The 16994-nt window shown below is 44.8% G+C and overlaps 1 protein-coding gene across 4 annotated transcripts in view; it reads left to right on the top strand.

The window, feature by feature from the left end:
• Positions 1–16994, top strand: part of FLNA (filamin A) — a 233810-nt gene that overhangs the window by 59238 nt on the left and 157578 nt on the right. For all 4 annotated transcript variants that reach the window (XM_033922594.1, XM_033922576.1, XM_033922585.1 and 1 more), the window contains exon 2: positions 15585–16025. In XM_033922594.1, coding sequence (XP_033778485.1) covers positions 15644–16025 — 382 coding nt within the window. In that variant the 5' untranslated portion in view covers positions 15585–15643. The remainder of the gene's footprint in view (positions 1–15584; positions 16026–16994) is intronic.

Raw genomic sequence — 16994 nt, forward strand, 5'->3', positions numbered from 1 at the left:
AATTTGCCCGGTTTCAGCCCTTCACGTTCTGATTGGAGGTCCTCTGTGTTCGTCCCATGCTTTTTTTTTTTTTTTTTTTCCTTTTAATTATGTCACCATTTTGCTCTCTACCACCTCTCTAAGGCGGGCTTCCAAGCATCCACTTATCCTTTCTCTGAAAAAGAATTTTCTAACATTACTTTTAAGACTACCACCTGCAATCTCAATTCATGTCCTCTAGTTGTACCTTTTTCCCTTCTCTAGAAAAGAGTTGGTTCTGTATTAATATCTTTTAAGTATTTAAAGGTCTGTATCATATCTCCCCTGTTCTTCCTGTTCTCTGGAGTATACATATTCAGATCTTCCAGTCTCTTGTGCTATGCCTTTTGGCTCAGACCCCTTACCATTTTTGTCACCTTTCTTTGGACCTCTTCAAGTTTTATATCCTTCACCATATACGGTCTCCAAAATTGAACACAGAACTCCAAGTGGGGCCTCACCAACGACCTGCATAGGGACATCAATACCTCTTTTCTTCTGCTGGTTACACCTCCCTCTATACAGCCCAGCGCCATTCTGGCTACAGCCAGTGCCTCGTCACACTGTTTCTTCACCTTCAGATCCTCAGACACTATCACTCCAAAGTCCCTCTTCCCGTATGTGCATATCAGCCTCTCATCTCCCAGTACGTACTGCTCCCTCGGACTTCTACTCCCCAAATGCATTTCTCTCTGCACTTCTTTGCACTGAATTTTAGTTGCCAACCATTAGACCAGTCTTCTAACGTTTGCAGATCCCTTTTCATATTTTTCACTCCTTCTGGAGTGTCCACTCTGTTACAAATCTTGGTACATTGGCAGAGTGGCAGAGCTGTGTCTAGGTCTCAGTACTGTAATAGGGTAATTCCATAAACGGTGAAAATATTTACATGTGTACTCGTATTTGCAAAGTTTCCATACTAGAAAATAAACTTCATCCTCAAAAACAATGCAGTGGATCTCTTCCACATTTTACCTAGGGTAGAACCAACTTTCCAGGATACAAACAGGAAGAAGCATTCATGAGCTATCTCATGACACATTAATTCTGCAATTGGTATAATATTCTTTTTTTCTGAGTAACTTCTCCAATAGTGCTTATAACTAATGATACCACTTCACTAAGCAGAGTTTAAATCTCCCTCAGTATCAGAGCACAGTTGGTTAGCCATCTTATGGCAATAATTAGCCACAGGGTGCATGCCTGATAGAACAATTGCAATTATTTCGGAAAACCTTAAAAACCCTGCTATTCTCACAATATCTAATTAGCTTACCTGCAGAACCTACTAATTGTTATCATTGCAAGATTTCCTTCTATGATTGACTAAACTAATTTTTATTATCTCTTATTTCTCCTTATTTTATATATATTCTAGTCTCTTGACTTCTTGTAAACCGAGTCGAGCTCCGACGAGAGATGACCCAGTAAATAAACTGAAGACTAGATTAGATGCCTAGGGAGTTTTGTTCAGCCATAGCCCAATACCATACATTTTGTAGCTGGTATTAGTGGATATACACTTCCCCCTCCGTATTTGCGGTTTCCATATTTACGGTTTCGATTATTCACGATTTTATGCCAAAAAAAATCATTTTCATTTTTCGGGCTATTTTAAGCCCTGTAAGCCACCCCCCTTAAGCCTTACCTGGTGGTCTAGCGGGTTTTCGGGCAGGAGCGATCTTCCCAAGCTCCTGCCCTGTGCAGATCGCTCACAGGAAATGGCTGCCTTGAGCTCCCGTCGTAGTCTTGAGAGGCGACGGGAGCTCAAGGTAGCCATGTTCTGTGAGCAATATGCACAGGGCAGGAGCGTGGGAAAATCGCTCTTGCCCGAAAACCCGCTAAACCACCAGGTAAGGCTTAAACACAACCTTATAAGAAGAATAATTTCTTGCTACTTGGAGAAATCGCCATTCTCTTCCTGGGTCAGTAGAGTGGGCAGACCTGATGGGCTATGGCCCTTATCTGCCGTCATCTTCTATGTTTCTATATTACATGAAAATTTCACAGAGCAGTGATAGTTACAACAGTGCTCCCCCAGGAGGGGACACCAGCTTGAAACCAGTGCAAATTGACACATCATTTCTCTGTAACGGGTTACCGTGTGGTCTGTATGCATGTTAGTTGTATTTCACAAAATCTCACAAGGCACCAAACTTGGTAGACGCCTAGTCCAAGGCACCTACCAGAAAATAAGAACATAAGAGCTGCTATACTGGGACAGACCGAAGGTCCATCAAGTCCAATATCCTTTTTCCAATAGTGGCCAACACATGTCCCAAGTACCTGGCAGAAACCCAAAGAGTAGCAATATTCCAGAGCTGAGATTGTGATATCATAATGCCTCATTCCACCAATCCCTAAGAACCTACTTCATAAGTGATGTCACAATTGCTTTGTTATCCTATACTTGGCTCACATAAGAACATAAGAGCTGCCATCCTGGGAAAGAGCAAAGATCCATCAAGCCCAGTATCCTGTTTCCAACAGTCGCCAACCCAGGTGTAGTAATAGCCACACAAAGCAAAATGAAAACGCTCCAGCAGGATAAGTCAGACACAAAACCACAGGAAGAAGCAGAGACACAAAAAAACCTTCTAGACACGGACCTTGCTAACCAGGAATAAGGAGGCACCCATGCAATAGGTTAATTTACAACATATCTATATTTTCTTGTCAAACTTCTCCATCCGAGATTAGTGGTTAATGGGTGTGATGTCTGTTCTTGAAAAACATAGCATAACATTATTCTTCTATACCGCCACAAATCATATGACTTCTAGGCGGTTTACACTGAAGAGAACTGGACAATCAGCAATTTACAAAATACAAATAGTAAAAGTACAACATATTTCTCAAGGATAGTCAGTATAAAATTATTAAATTTAGTATGACTTCTGTTTAGGAAATAAATCTCTTCCTGAAATGTGACAGTGGGTCACTGATTTGGCACTCACTGCTCACTTTCCTCAGTGTCACACTCTCATTCTCCCCACACTCAGTTCCCCTGTGTTACATAATCATCTTTAAAAAAACAAACAAACCCAAAACAAGACTGCAGAACAGGTACAAGGTGCAGGAATTTATTTGATAAAAAGTTATAAAAACATATGTATGAACATCAATAAAAAATAAAAATAATAAAATTGACAATAATTATATCCAAAGGCTGGTTCTAGTTGTAAAGCGAACTGGACCCGACATGGTCCATGTTTCGAAAAACACCTCTTCCTCAGGGGGTCCTATGAAAGACAATAATTTATTGTGGTGTAAGATGAGAAATATACTAAACCAGAAATGTAAAGGTGACATAGGGGTCCTTTTATCAAGCTGCGGTAAGGGTTTAACGTGCGTAATACCGCCTGCCGTGCTAGCTGCTAACGCCTGCATTGAGCAGGCATTAGTTTTTTAGCCGTCCGTGGAGGTTAGCGCGTAATGAAATTTCCGACGCGCTAACCCTGCTAGCGCGGCTTGATAAAAGGACCCCATAGTGATTCAAAATATATTTGAACAACAATAGTGCAGAATGTGAAAAAAGGTGGAGGAACAGTGGTGGAGAATAGATAAGCTAAACCTGATACCAGGGCTGTGGAGTCGGAGTCGAGGAGTCGGAGTCGGAGGAAATTTCGGGTACCCGGAGTCGGAGTCAGAAGTACAAAAAACTGAGGAGTCGGAGTCGGAACATTTATCTACCGACTCCATTTTTGAACTTGGCATACCAATCACGAGCGATTCTTTCAGCTTTAGCACCCACTATATACACAGCACAAATGTTGCGAGCAGCTTCTGCGGCCTTAGAACCTTGATTAAAAGCAAAAAGAAGGTGGTGTCGAAAATGCTCATTTCTCTCAACTTGACATTCCATTTTAACGATCTGAAAATTAACCAGTGCTGTGGAGTCGGAGTCGAGGAGTCGGAGGAAATTTCGGTACCTGGAGTCAGAGTCGGAGTCTGAAGTACAAAAAACTGAGGAGTTGGAGTCGGAACATTTATCTACTGACTCCACAGCCCTGCCTGATACGGCATATTAAAGTGAAATGTGGAAACAAATAAGAAGCCACTCAAGGAATAAGAGTCACTATGGGCTCCTTTTAGAAAGGTGCGCTAGCATTTTTAGCGCACACACCGAATTAGCGTGCGCTACCCAAAAAACTACCACCTGCTCAAGAGGAGGCAGTAGCGGTTAGCGTGCGCTATTCCGTGCGTTAAGACCCTAACGCACCTTTGTAAAAGGAGCCCTAAATGTGTGTTGGTGAACAAATAATGCGGGTGATATGTAAAGATGAAATTCCAAAATTAAAACTAGAGTTTAAACACTGGACAATTATACGTGGTGAACTAAGTGAACCGAAAAAAAGGGATGTGAACTCCAGAAAAAAATAAAGCGGAGAACAAAAATATATATAGATGAAGAATGGACATACATCTCAGAAGTTGCAATACTTGCGATATGCACAGAACCAATTGGTGGAAATGATATTGCTGAAAATAAAACTAGAAAAAATGAAAGAAACCCCCCCCCCCCAAAACTATATTGAAGAGATGAGATACCGGCCTGTGCTGATTACTAGGGTGAATGCAAATGAAACTCCATACTCCATACAGGGGGAGTGTGTGGCGCAGTGGTTAAAACTACAGCCTCAGCTCCCTGGGGTTGTGGGTTCAAACCCATGCTGCTCCTTGTGACCCTGGGCAAGTCACTTAATCTCCTCATTGCCCCAGGCACATTAGACAGATTGTGAGCCCGCCGGGACAGACAGGGAAAAATGCTTGAGTACCTGAATAAATTCATGTAAACCGTTCTGAACTCCCCTGGGAGAACAGTATAGAAAAATTGAATAAATAAAAAAATAAAAATAAAATACTTAATGGCATGTGCACGGGGATATCGTAAAACTAGCTTCACATATTCATCTCACACTCAGTCTCCACGTGTTATGCACTCACTACCTCCACACTCAATCTCCCTGTGTTAGTACCTGACCCCCATGCTCAACCCTTCCCAGTTTGACACATTCACTTTTTCCATACACAGATCCCCCCTCTCTCCCCACCCCCCGATACCCATCAGTGGTATCACTGTTATCTTCAGAATGAGCTCCATTGATCACTATCCTTGGGTGCCTCCTACTCAATCATTTGTTTGACTCAATCAGTGACTTTAGGGCCCATATCATGTGTGGTCAGTTTATGAGTCGCTTATAAGTAGGGCTACCATAAGGCTCCAGAAAAAAAGAGGACAGACAGAGACATCTGGGTTTTACTTCCACTGAAAGCAAAGTAAGTAAAACCCAGATGCCTCAATCCGTCCTCTTTTTTTCTGGAGCCATATGGTAACCCTACTTATAAGGAGCTGTATCAAAGGCCTTGCTGAAATCTAGGTACTGTAATTCTCTTTGCAAGAGCCTTCCTCTCTCTAGCGTCTTGAACTCATCGGTCCACTGCAGTCACACTTCTATGGGTGCTGTCCACTTTAACCTTGATTTTCCTCTTCTGGCATCCTGCTCTCCATTTTTATGCTCCTCTCTGCTTTTCTGCTTGCTTTTTCCTTGCCCTCCTACTTTGCTCTCTTATTTTGACATTTTCTTTGTAATTTTTTTTAACCTGTTTACATTCAGCAAGAAACTTCTTTCATAAGAACATAAGAATTGCCGCTGCTGGGTCAGACCAGTGGTCCACTTACGCGACGATCCTCTGGTCAAAGACCAGCGCCCTGAGTCTAACCTTACCTGCATACGTTCTGGTTCAGCAGGAACTTGTCTAACTTTGTCTTGAATCCCTGGAGGGTGTTTTCCCCTATGACAGACTCCGGAAGAGCGTTCCAGTTTTCTACTACTCTCTGGGTGAAGAACTTCCTTACGTTTGTACAGAATCTATCCCCTTTCAACTTTAGAGAGTGCTCTCTCGTTCTCCCTACCTTGCAGAGGGTGAACAACCTGTCCTTATCTACTAAGTCTATTCCCTTCAGTACCTTTACAAAGGCTTTGGCTCCTTCTTATGTAACATTTTTTTTTTTTTTTAACTAGCTAGCTGTTTGCTGTTTTATGCGGTTTATACTGTGTTAGCTTTGATGATCTAGCACTGTCCCAAATTCAGCTCTCAGGACTGAAGAAATGAATCATTCATCTGACAAAAGCCATCTCTAATTATTCGCCTGCTGGCTGGGATCTTACAATCCACTGAATTCCAAAAACTATGCTGGCCTCTGTTTCAGTGGGTTCCAAGACGTTTTGGCCAGTCCTGATTTTAAATTTACATTGCATGTTTTCAAAATGCAGTGTGGGATTTGTAGTCCTTGCTTCTACCCATTGAAATCAATGTTGCAGATCTCACAATGGATCAGGATGAGATTTCAGAAATCTAGGACTGGCCTACAATCTGTGCAGCGATGTTTCCATTATCAGGGTGCTCAATGGGCCTAGTTTCACTCCCTTCACCAGTGATTCCCACACCTCTCCTGGGGGAACCCCTGCCAGTCAGGTTTTCAGGATATCCACAATGAAAATTAATGAGATTGATATGCATACACTGCCTCCATGGTTCCCCCAGTACAGATTTGGGAATTGCTGCCCTCCACAATTGCATGCTGGAACTTATTGTTCTGATTTCCTTAAGATGAGCTGGATGATGAATGTTTTAATTTTTTGTTCTTTACTTGGGTAGTTTTCAGCTTAGTCAAGATGGTCTTTATGGGACTATGAACTCATGAGACTTCGGCCCAAATTATCAGGGAGTGTTTTCCTTATTTTATATTCTTCCCCTCCTCTCCTTCTCTCTCCCAGTCTCTCATCTAGCAGAACCATGGTTTGATACCATACTCAAGGACTTCTTCCTGGACCCTGTAATCATATGCCCTATATTTGACCAGTAGATATCACAATGCCCAGGACTCCCTTTCTCCAGGGTAGGTGTGAGTTCAGCCTCTGCAACATCCACAGTCATTTTTGGTGGCCCTGGACTAGGGTTACCATATGGCTCCAGGAAAAAGAGGACGGATTGAGACATCCAGGTTTTACTTCCATTGAAAGCAATGAAAATAAGACCTGGATATCTCAATCCGTCCTCCTTTTTCTGGAGCCATATGGTAACCTTACCCTGGACCATGCCAGGTCATCTTATAGTAGATCCCAGTATCAATGAATTTAGGCGGCAGAAGACCTGGCCATGACTGGAACCCAGTTCCCGCTCCATGCCATGCAGTGACCAGGGCAGCCCATGATGAAGAGTTTTAAAAATGGAATTATCTCAGCCTCTCCCTGGAAATCTTGGAAAAGCAGTTGGTGACTGAACATAGATCTGTTACCTCAGCCCAATTTGACTGAAGAGCCTCCGTTTTTGCCTGATGACATGCATGAATTTATAGTTCAGATTTTTTTTTTTTTTTGGGGGGGGAAATCAATGAGAAAATCAGAGCTACCAATTCATGCATGCAATAGGACAGCCTGTTCAGTGGACCTGGGGTGAGAAGAGAACCTTACATTAGTGGTTCTAGGACACACCCAGTTTGATTTCTCAGACTGAGCACAATAAATGTACATGAGACAATTTTGTATCTGCTGCCTCTACAGTATGCAAATTTATGTAGGATAAAACTTGTATTGAAGAACCTTGCACTGGAACTATGGCAAATTGTAACCTGTATACTACGGGGCTCATAATCAAAACTTAAATGCGTAAAAAATAACCCGCCCAAGTCGGCAATTGGACAATCTAAAAGACAAGTGCTGTTAATCAAAGTGGCTTTTTAGACGTATCCAGAGACTTTTTAGGCCTCTGAATCCTGCTGTGTGCCCAGAGCTGAAAGGGGCATTTTTGAAGGAGTGGTTAGGGCGGGATGTGGGCCGACCTAGACGTAGTCGTCCTGCAGGGATAATCGAAGGTTTGATGAGATTGCCTAGATGAAACTTATACATTGTGACTTAGACAATGTAAAGACAAGTATAAGTGCTCAAAAGGTATCTAAAATGACCAGATTACCACTGCAGGGACAAAATAAAGACCTCCCCATGTTCACTGACCCTGTTGTAGCCCCCCCCCCCAAAGTTCAGAATAAAAACGTACATACTTGCCTCCAGGACATCAGCATCTGGCATACGAAAGCCTAGTAGAGTTGCACAGAGGTGGCTTGAGTAGTTTGAGGGGTGGGCTAGTAAACCATAGAAAGGAGGACCCAGGCCCATAAGCCTTTCTAACTATTACATTCATGGTTGAAAATGTGAGCCCACCAACCCCCCCCCAAAAAAAAACAAACCCTATTGTATTGCCATATAGGTGGCACCCTCAGCCATAAGGACTATGGTTTTTTGGGGGGGCTCACCGTATCCTATAAGGGAGTTCTGGTGAGGCACTCTTTTTGTGAAGTTCACAGCAGTGTCCTGTAAGGTGCCCCACTGCTCTGTTGCCATGTCTGGGTGGCCAGTCCATCACAATGCTGGCCCCTCCCATGTCTAAAAGCTCTAGTCCTGGGCATTTGGGACTTGGACAAATTTTTGGTTGAGAATGTGGTATATAGATAGACGTAGTGACGGTCTGGATGTTCAAACGCCTGGACATCCAGATAGATGATTTTTGGGGAAAAAAAAAAAAAGATTTTGGATGTACTTTTTGAGAATGGACATTTTGCCTTTGCCAACTTTGGGCGACTAGCACCCTATGTCCAAATCAGACTTAGATGTTTTCTTTTGATTATGCCCCTCTATGTATATTGGTATTAGATCCCTAGTATGTGTCAAATTAGGATAAATCCAGTGGAAATCGTAACCTGTTAACTATATATTAAGTATGTTTAACCTGCAACTTATTCTGAGCTCTTTGGGGAAACGGGATAGAAAACAAATTAAATAAATACATATTTACGAGGGGCTGCTGAAATGTTCTCAGCCCAACCAACAAAGTTGGGGTCAGTCTCCGTCGAGGGCTACACACTCAGTCCAGCGATGTTCCACTTTTTTTTCCATTCTGTATTTTTCCGACAGAACGAAAAAAAAGTGGAACATCGCTGGACTAAGGGCTCCTTTGATGAAGGTGCGTTAGGGCCTTAACGCGCGGAGTAGCGCGCGCACGCTAAAATGCCCCGCACGCTCGCCGCGGCCGCCTCTTTTTAAGCAGGCGGTAATTTTTTTGGGGGCTAGTGGGCGCTCTAGCGCACCTTCGTGAAAGGAGCCCTAAGTGCATAGCCCTCGACGGAGGCTGCTCCAACTTTATTGGTTGGGCCTGAGAACTTTTCAGCGGCCCCCCCTCATAGTGTGGATAGCCTAAAAATCAGACTGACTGGATGTATCGCAAGGACTTATCTGCAAGCTGTAACTGTGCATTCTTTCTGTCTGTGTCTCTCCCTAGCCCCCTGTCTGTCTTTCTTTATTTCTCTCTCTCTCTACTTGGCCACTGTCTGCCTGTCTGTCTTTTTTTCTTTGTCTCTCTCTCTTTGGCTGCTGTCTGTCTGTCTCTCTAGCCCCTTGTCTGTTTGCCATTCTTTCTGTCTGTGTCTCTCCCTAGCCCCCTGTCTGTCTTTCTTTATTTCTCTCTCTCTCTACTTGGCCACTGTCTGCCTGTCTGTCTTTTTTTCTTTGTCTCTCTCTCTTTGGCTGCTGTCTGTCTGTCTCTCTAGCCCCTTGTCTGTTTGCCATTCTTTCTGTCTGTGTCTCTCCCTAGCCCCTTGTCTGTCTGTCTTTCTTTCTATCTGTCTCTCTCCCTGGCCCCCTGCCTGCCTATCTCTCTCTGTTGCGCCATGCCTGCCTGTCTCTTCAACCACCTGCTGGCATTGGGTGCCAATCTCAAGCTTATTACCGGAGCAGACACATCACGAGATGCCCAACAATCCAGCTATTCTCACATATACAGTACTTGCCCACATAATATTCACCATGGCTGATATACACTGATCTCTTTGCCTGGAAGAGGTTAATCTGTCTATTCCACCCACTGAGCTCACCACACTATCTGATGACATAGGGTATGCACAGAGTATCTCTGGATACCGAGATGGACTGAGATCCTTCATATGGGCAAGAACTTTCTATATATTTGATATCTGTGTGACAGTTGCACCAGTCAATGAGGAGAACGAGAGGGCACTCTCTAAAGTTGAAAGGGGATAGATTCCGTACAAACGTAAGGAAATTCTTCTTCACCCAGAGAGTGGTGGAAAGCTGGAACGCTCTTCCAGAGTCTGTTATAGGGGAAAACACCCTCCAGGGTTTCAAGACAAAGTTGGACTAGTTCCTGCTAAACTGGAACATACGCCAGTGAGGCTGGACTCATTTAGAGCATTGGTCTTTGACCTAGGGGCCGCCGCATGAGCGGACTGCTGGGCACGATTGACCACTGGTCTGACCCAGCAGCGGCAATTCTTATGTTCTTATGACTGTGTTGAGAACCACTGTTCTGCAAGAACAGAATGAATCCAGTGCATGTTTTCTAGGTACGTCTGTATCTGTGTCCTGTCCCAGTGGATCAGTCAGGGCTTTCATGGGATCAGCAATGGACTTAACTACACCTTCTGGTGGGCAAGTGTGTGTAATACATATAAATATGAAAGAATGAATGTGGAATGCTTGGGTCTTAGCAATACATTTAATAAAGTATGGAGCCCATTGACTGCATTTGTTAACATACAATCCTTTATAATAAAACCCTAAGCGCGCATGTGCACTTAGGAGGCCGTGATCCCTGCCACCGTGCTGTGTGCTTCCGTGGACATGTCCAATTTGCGTCACGTGCGGCGTGCATGTGGCGTGCGGTGTGCGGCAGCTTGCGACGCGTGCGGCGGTTTGAGTGGCGCCGAGAGCAAAGACAGAAGGGTGTCCATTGGCCTGGACGAAGCGGACAGGGTGCGGGTGCTGCGAGGCGTCCAGCTGCTACTGTTGCACAGGGAAGTGGAGGGGGAGAGGGAAAGGGGGCTGCTTTGGGGGCAGGCAGCAATCTTGGTTTGCTCTGTGGGGGGAGACAGAAGGGGGCCACGAAGAGACAGGCAGGCATGGCGCAACAGAGAGAGATAGGCAGGCAGGGGGCCAGGGAGAGAGACAGATAGAAAGAAAGACAAGGGGCTAGGGAGAGACACAGAAAGAATGGCAAACAGACAGGGGGCTAGAGAGACAGACAGACAGACTGCAGCCAAAGAGAGAGAGACAAAGAAAAAAAGACAGACAGACAGGGGCCAAGTAGAGAGAGAGAAATAAAGAAAGACAGACAGACAGGGGGCCAGGGAGAGACACAGATAGAAAGAATGCCAGAAAGACAGACAGCGACAAAGGAAAAAAAAGACAGAAAGACAGCGGCCAAGGAGAGACAGAAAGAAAGAAAGAAAGACAGACAGCGGCCAAGGAGAGAGAGAGAGAGAGACAGAAAGACAGACAGACACATATATTCTAGCACCCATTAATGGAAAGACTAGTAATAGAGATATATCTTTTATTTCTTAGATTTCCCATCCCCCCACCATCCAGGGTGGGGGGAGGGGAAAGTATTTGGAAGAGTTTAAAAATATTTAAATATAATATTGTAATAAATAATATGATTTAATATATTAATAATTGGGAGGAGGGGGGAAAATGGATGTTTTCTTTAAAAATGTGTGTAATATGGTGTATTTTATGCAATCTGTTAAAGTTATATTAATTGTAATACACTGTCAAAGCTTGAAAATAAAGAATTTTTTTTAAAAAAGCATGCCCAGCTGCCTCCTACACCCGCATCCCACCCATAAAGTTACCAAGTAACTCAGTTCCAGGAGGGAGATGATCTGGCCAGTCCTGGATTTGAACTTACCTCCTAAAGCAATTGGTATTTGTCGTCTATGATTCTACCCATTGAAATTAGTGCACCAACATAGGATTGTCAGAAATCCAGGACTGGCTTTAAATCTTCCTCCTGGAAGTGGTCATGCTGCACTCAGCCTCTGATGATCTCCTCTGCATCTGAGACAAACATGCTTTAATTCTCTCATGGGTTTGCTTGTTAGCGTCTAGGCTGTGGGCATGTCAATGAGCCTAGATTTGTAGGCAGTGGCATAGCGAGGGTGAGAGGCATCTCTCCCCCCGCCCCCTATGTTCCTTTCCCACCCCCTCCTGACATGCCCCGTACCTTTGTAACGTTCCTGGCGCGAACAGCAACCCCAAGCTGCTGTCATGCCAGTGTCGGCTCTTCCTCTGATGTCACTTCCTAGGTTGGGTCCAGGAAGTGACATCAGAGGAAGAGCTGATGCTGGCATGACAGCAGCTTGGGGGTTTCTGCTCATGCCAGGAATGTTACAGAGGTACAGGGCAAGGGAAGTAGCACACATGTGGGGGGGGGGGCAGTGGAAAGGAGGATGGGACCCTGCGCCCTCACCAAGACAGTGCCTGGGGTGGACCGTTCCCTCCCACACTATGCCTCTGCTTGTAAGGATTCTATATGACTCCAGAGGCCAGATTAAGACATCTGGGTTTTATTTCCATTGCTTTTTTCTTTTTTAAAATGTATTTTTATTTTAATACTTTACTATTTTAGTATTGTAAACCAACCAGATATTTGTTGATGGTCAGCATATCAAACACAGAATAAACTTGGAAACTACTCCCTTACCTCTGTCATTCCACCGTGGTCCTATAACACTCATGTGAGTCACTGGTGACAGAGGCAGCAGCATGACAGGAAATTGCAGCAGAGGGAGGACCCAGGAAGTGGCCAAAGGCAGCCTATCATGCTGCTGACACTGACTGAAATTTACAGGACTTCTGGGGAGTGAGTAGTAGAGGTAAGGGAGCAGCGCCGGACCCATGGGGAAAAATGAAGAGAGACAGAGAAGGCTTAACCTGTAGATCAGGTGAGGACAGAGGTTGGACCACAGCCTCACCTGGTCCAATGGTTAAGCGACTTGCCCAGTCACAGGGAGCTACAGTGAGAATTGAACCTGGTTCTAAGGCTACTATACTAACCAGTCAGACAACTCTTCCACCACAGGTATAATGAATTTGTGCAAATCTTGGCTCACTTCTTCAGCATGCTCATGTTAAAAACCAAACAAACATTAATTAAAGCACTGTTTCCCCCCTGTAAGTTTATGTGTGGAACTGTGGCACAGAAATAAGGGTCTTTATGATTTGCCCTCCTTTACTTGCTCAGTGGGTAAAAAACAAGACTGCTATTTTCAGATCATTCCAGCGGTTTTCAATCCAGTCCCTGGGACATACCTAGCCAGTCAGGTTTTCAGGATATCCACAATGAATATGCATGAGATAGATTTGCAGGCACAGCCTCCATTGCATGCATATTTGTCCCTGCATATTCACTGTGGATGTCATCAACAACAACAATTTATTATTTATATAGTGCTACCAGGTGCGTGCAGTACATTGCACAAGTAAAAGACGGTCCCTGCTCAGAAGAGCTTACAATCTAATTATGACAGACACACAGAGGGGGCTAAAAGGTGGTAGGGGACTATTACAAGAATACACAGACAGATATGTTGGTTGGGTCACTGTTTAAACACAGCTTCAAAAAAAGTGGGTTTTTAGTTTGGCTTTGAGAACCCTGGATCATTCTAATCTGATCTGGCCTGTAGGCTCCGAGTTAGAGCATTTAAGCCAGTGAGAACTATTGAAATGGCTTTCACTTCAAGACCCAGAGGGTCATCAGCAGGCCAAGTTTTCAGGATATATTTAATGAATATGCAATAGGGAGATTTACATGCAGTAGAGGTGATAGGCATTCAAATCTCACCCATGCATATTCATTAAAGATATTCTGAAGGGCTCCTTTTACAGAGCAGCGGTAGTGGGTCCCCCGTTGCAAATGCGAGGCAGCCCATTCAATTCCTATGGATTTCTGGGCATTTGGCACGGGAGAATTGCTACTGTGGCTTTGTAAAAGGGGCCCTAAGGGTTGGTAGCCCTCCAGACCTGGGGCTGAATACCCAGTGATATATGGACCGTTTTGTATATGCCAATGAATGTTAGGTTTTGTTCCGTTTCATTTGCAAACTGCAGTTTCCTGGTTAACTGCAGAGAATGTTACACTCATAAGAATTGCCATACTGGTGACTGACCGAAGATCCTTCAAGCCCAGCATCCTGTTTCAAACATGGGCCAACCCAGTTCTTAAGTATCTAGCTAGATCCTAAGTAATAACACAGATTTTATGCTGCTTATCCTAGAAATAAGCAGTGGGTTTCCCCAGACCATCTCTATCATGATCCAAGAACTTCTCTTTTAGGAAATTATTTTTTTTTTTTAAACCCTGCTAAGCTATCTGACTTACCACGTTCTCTGGCAACGAATTCCAGAGTTTAATTATACATTGTGTGAAGAAATACAAATGTAAAATCGAATGTACTCTGACATTCCTATCATATAAATGCAAGGATTCTGTCACGTCCTCAATTCCCAACACGTTTCTCTGGACACACCCAAGCAGTCTGATTTTCAGGATACCCAAAATGCATATCCACAGGGGAAGAAGATCTGTGTGATTCCATTGAGAGCACATCCACCCCATGCATATTTATAGTGGGTATGCCAAAAAAGCAAATTGCCTGGGTGTGTCTTGAGGACTGGATTGAGAATCCCTGTGTTAGTTAGAGATATCATCACCTCCTACTCTCCCTGTATATCTATTTAAAATAGTCGTATTTAGAGGAACAAGAACGCACTAGACTTTATTAAAAATGATTCTATTTTTACAGAGCCTTCTCATCTAATAAGTTTTCTCTCAATGAAATGTCTTGAGAGAGGAATAACTGCGCCTAAGGAAGGTTAGCTCCCTGTACTGTAGTAGACATGGTTTTCCTATCAACTCATTTGACTTATTTTGTTCTACTCTTTAAATCTTGGATCCAATTATTGAGGACTAGTGTGCGATCAAATCAGTTTTATCTTTATTTTATTTATGTGCTTTTAGTTTCAAATCTAACTGTCTATTACTGTCTATTTTCAATTTGGGGAATTTAGTTTATTATGTTTTTGACCACACTTTGCTGTACAAGATGTATATGCTTGGTAATATTATAAAATTCTATAAATAAATAAATAATTAAAAAAAATTATTCTCTCCGCCCCCTCCCCTCAAATATCTATATTTAAGAGGGTGCACAGAACACACTCAAAAGTCAAGCGGTTTGATTTTCAGCAGAAACACGAGAACTGCAAGTGTTGTTTTCAATTTGTGTGCATAGTCATGGTATTAATTACAGATGTCCCGAAAGCTTAGCTGGGTGTGTCCCGGGGACCGTTGAAAACCGCAAGTGTAGTTGAGAGAGAGAGAAAAAAAAAAGGATTCAGAAAATGTTTCGGTGCAAGGAACAAAAAAAACAACACATGAATGAGATGAGAGCAAAGGACAGACCAAAAAAAAAAAAGGATAAGATAACAATAAAGAACGGAAAGATAAATGAAAACATAAAAGAGGAAAAGATAGGAGCATTAGGAAAGAAGGAAAGGCAAAATGGGGGGGGGGGGGGGGGGGGAAGAAGCAAAGAACCGAGGAGCGAAAAAAACCGCACAGGAAAGGCAGGGCAAGGCAAGCCTCTAAAAGCCCTTAAAGAGACAGGCAGTGAAAGTAACCGTCTCCGCTTGCGTCTCCCTTTTCAGGTGCCTGCGGCTTTAAGCAGAGCCCCGTCCCTCCGCCTCCAACTCCTCCCGGCTACAAAATGAGCTCTCACGGCCGGCTCAGCCAGTCTAGCGGAGGGGCTGCGGCGGTGGCAGCAGCAGCAGGAGGAGCAGCAGCAGCGGACGCCGAGATGCCGGCCACCGAGAAGGACCTGGCCGAGGACGCGCCCTGGAAGAAGATCCAGCAGAACACGTTCACGCGCTGGTGCAACGAGCACCTCAAGTGCGTGAGCAAGCGCATCGCCAACCTGCAGACGGACCTGGGCGACGGGCTGCGGCTCATCGCGCTGCTCGAGGTGCTGAGCCAGAAGAAGATGTACCGCAAGTACAACCAGCGGCCCACCTTCCGCCAGATGCAGCTGGAGAACGTGTCGGTGGCGCTCGAGTTCCTGGACCGGGAGAACATCAAGCTCGTCTCCATCGGTAAGGCGGGGAGGGGGGTTGGAGGGCAAAGTGGTATTGAGGGGGGCTGGAGGGGTTTTGCTCCTACTTGGAGGGAGGGGCGGTTGGAGGGCAAAGTGGCATTGAGGGGGGCTGGAGGGGTTTTGTTCCTACTTGGGGGGGGGGTGTTGGAATGCAAAGTGGTATTGAGGAGGGGGGGTTGGAGGGCAAAGTGATATTGAGGGGGGCTGGAGGGGTTTTACTTCTACTTGGTGGGTGGGGAAGTTGGAGGGCAAAATGGCATTGAGGGGGGCTGGAGGGGTTTTGTTCCTACGGGGGGGGGTTGGAGGGCAAAGTGGTATTGAGGAGGGGGGGTTGGAGGGCAAAGTGATATTGAGGGGGGCTGGAGGGGTTTTACTTCTACTTGGGGGGTGGGGAAGTTGGAGGGCAAAGTGGCATTGAGGGGGGGCTGGAGGGGTTTTGCTCCTACTTGGGGGGGAGGTTGGAGGGCAAAGTGGCATTGAGGGGGGCTGGAGGGGTTTTGCTCCTACTTGGGGGGGGAGGTTGGAGGGCAAAGTGGCATTGAGGGGGGCTGGAGAGGTTTTGCTCCTACTTGGGGGGGTTTGAGGGCAAAGTGGCATTGAAAGCCTGGGCATGGGATGATGGTGTGGGAAGGCTGTTGGGCAAAAGCTACTTGAGCAAAGTTTATTTGCCCTGCAGTCTTTCCACCACAGGTATGTCTTCTGTACCCTTTTTCTATCGTTAGCCTTTGTTTTCAAGGAGGCTTTTTGCACATTAAACTCTCTGCCAGGTTTCCTTTCCTCCCTCCCCTTCCCCCCTTCCTATCTTACACTAAATGGAAGTTTGATTAATGCCAGCTGCTGGGTACAGGGACTTGGTGAGCACAGAATAACCTTTTGGCTATATAACTCTGCGACTATACCGGCGATCGGACGCCAGCGGGCTGGCTCTCGTACCCCTTCTGCTGAGGAGGAACAGCGCCAAGACTGT

Source organism: Geotrypetes seraphini, chromosome 1 (assembly GCF_902459505.1).
Source record: "Geotrypetes seraphini chromosome 1, aGeoSer1.1, whole genome shotgun sequence".
In the NCBI taxonomy this organism is placed as follows: domain Eukaryota; kingdom Metazoa; phylum Chordata; class Amphibia; order Gymnophiona; family Dermophiidae; genus Geotrypetes; species Geotrypetes seraphini.